This window comes from Myotis davidii, unplaced genomic scaffold (assembly GCF_000327345.1).
Source record: "Myotis davidii unplaced genomic scaffold, ASM32734v1 scaffold188, whole genome shotgun sequence".
NCBI lineage: Eukaryota > Metazoa > Chordata > Mammalia > Chiroptera > Vespertilionidae > Myotis > Myotis davidii.
The window spans coordinates 308,343-309,499 of NW_006299270.1; the positions used below are offsets into that span (position 1 = coordinate 308,343).

The window sequence follows — 1,157 nt, forward strand, 5'->3', positions numbered from 1 at the left end:
ATGTCCTCAAAACTCTGAGTTGTAGCTATATAGTAAAATGTCCTTATTTATTAGAGTCACACTGAAGTCACACTTTAGGAGGGAAGTTTGTTCCTATCTGCAATTTACTTTAAAATAGTTTGACAGCAATAAAACAGCAGTGAAGGAAGTACTGGAAAATGCTAACAATTACTAAATGTTGGTGATGGTATATGAGTGTTCATGATATTATTTCCTCTAATTTTGTTTGTTTGAAAATTTTTACTAAAAACAAAACTTTCTGGGCCCCCCATTGCCCTTTGGGGAAAGGCTAGATACCTGGCTGAGCATTTACGGCCCTGCAAGCGTGGCTTCTATCACCCACCAAGCTTGTCTCCAGCTAGGACACCCCCTCTAGCCTGCCTCCCAGCCCCCACTAATGCCTCAGCCCCCCCTTCACTCACTGGGTCCTCTCTACCTCTGCAGCTCTGCAGAGCTGTTCCCTCTGTCCTTCCATGCTCTCTGTCTCGTGGTGAAGTGAACTCCTAGGTGTCTTCAGGGTCCCACTCCAGAGCTCCAGGTCAAGGAACCCTCTGCCACGAGGGGCCCCTCGGAGCTGTGTGCACTGAGCTGCCCAGAACTGGTCTCAGGTGATTAAGCCTGATGGAGTTTTGTGAGCATGGGTCCCCTCCTGGTGCCGGGAGTCACAGCACAGTGGGCCAGGGCTTATAAGCCTCCATGGCAGGTGCCGGAGTGCTGCTGAAGGAACAAACGTGCATGAAGGAAACCCTCAGAGGAAGGTTAATAGGGCAAAGGTTGGGTAGTGGTTACTAAAACTTTTAAAATTTTTGTTTGTTTTCTTTAGTTTTCAAGCCTTTTTTTGTGAACAAAGTGATTCTATGGTGAAGAATTTGGGTCAGCTTAGGTTTTCATAAATTGGCACACACCTGAATTCAGGAAGCTGTAATAAGAAATAAAGATAATGGTGAAAAAATAAAAGAACTGTGTAAGCTTTCTGACCATTATTTTTATCTGTGTTTGCAATAGGAATATATCAAATCCAGGACTGGATTAATTCGTTGGGTAGGACTGTCCCGCCAGAACGTCAATAAAGTCTGGAAGTGGGAAGATGGCTCAGTTCCCTCCAAAAATATGTAAGTCACTGGGCACTCAGAATGCAGCAACTTTTATTCCCGAGA

At 44.9% G+C, this 1,157-nt stretch overlaps 1 protein-coding gene across 2 annotated transcripts in view; it reads left to right on the forward strand.

Annotated features, from left to right (window-relative positions):
• The window catches only part of CLEC1B (C-type lectin domain family 1 member B), a 12,516-nt gene that overhangs the window by 9,752 nt on the left and 1,607 nt on the right, over nt 1–1,157 (forward strand). For both annotated transcript variants that reach the window (XM_015571184.1, XM_006774802.2), the window contains one exon: nt 1,006–1,112. In XM_015571184.1, the coding sequence (XP_015426670.1) occupies nt 1,006–1,112 (107 nt within the window). The remainder of the gene's footprint in view (nt 1–1,005; nt 1,113–1,157) is intronic.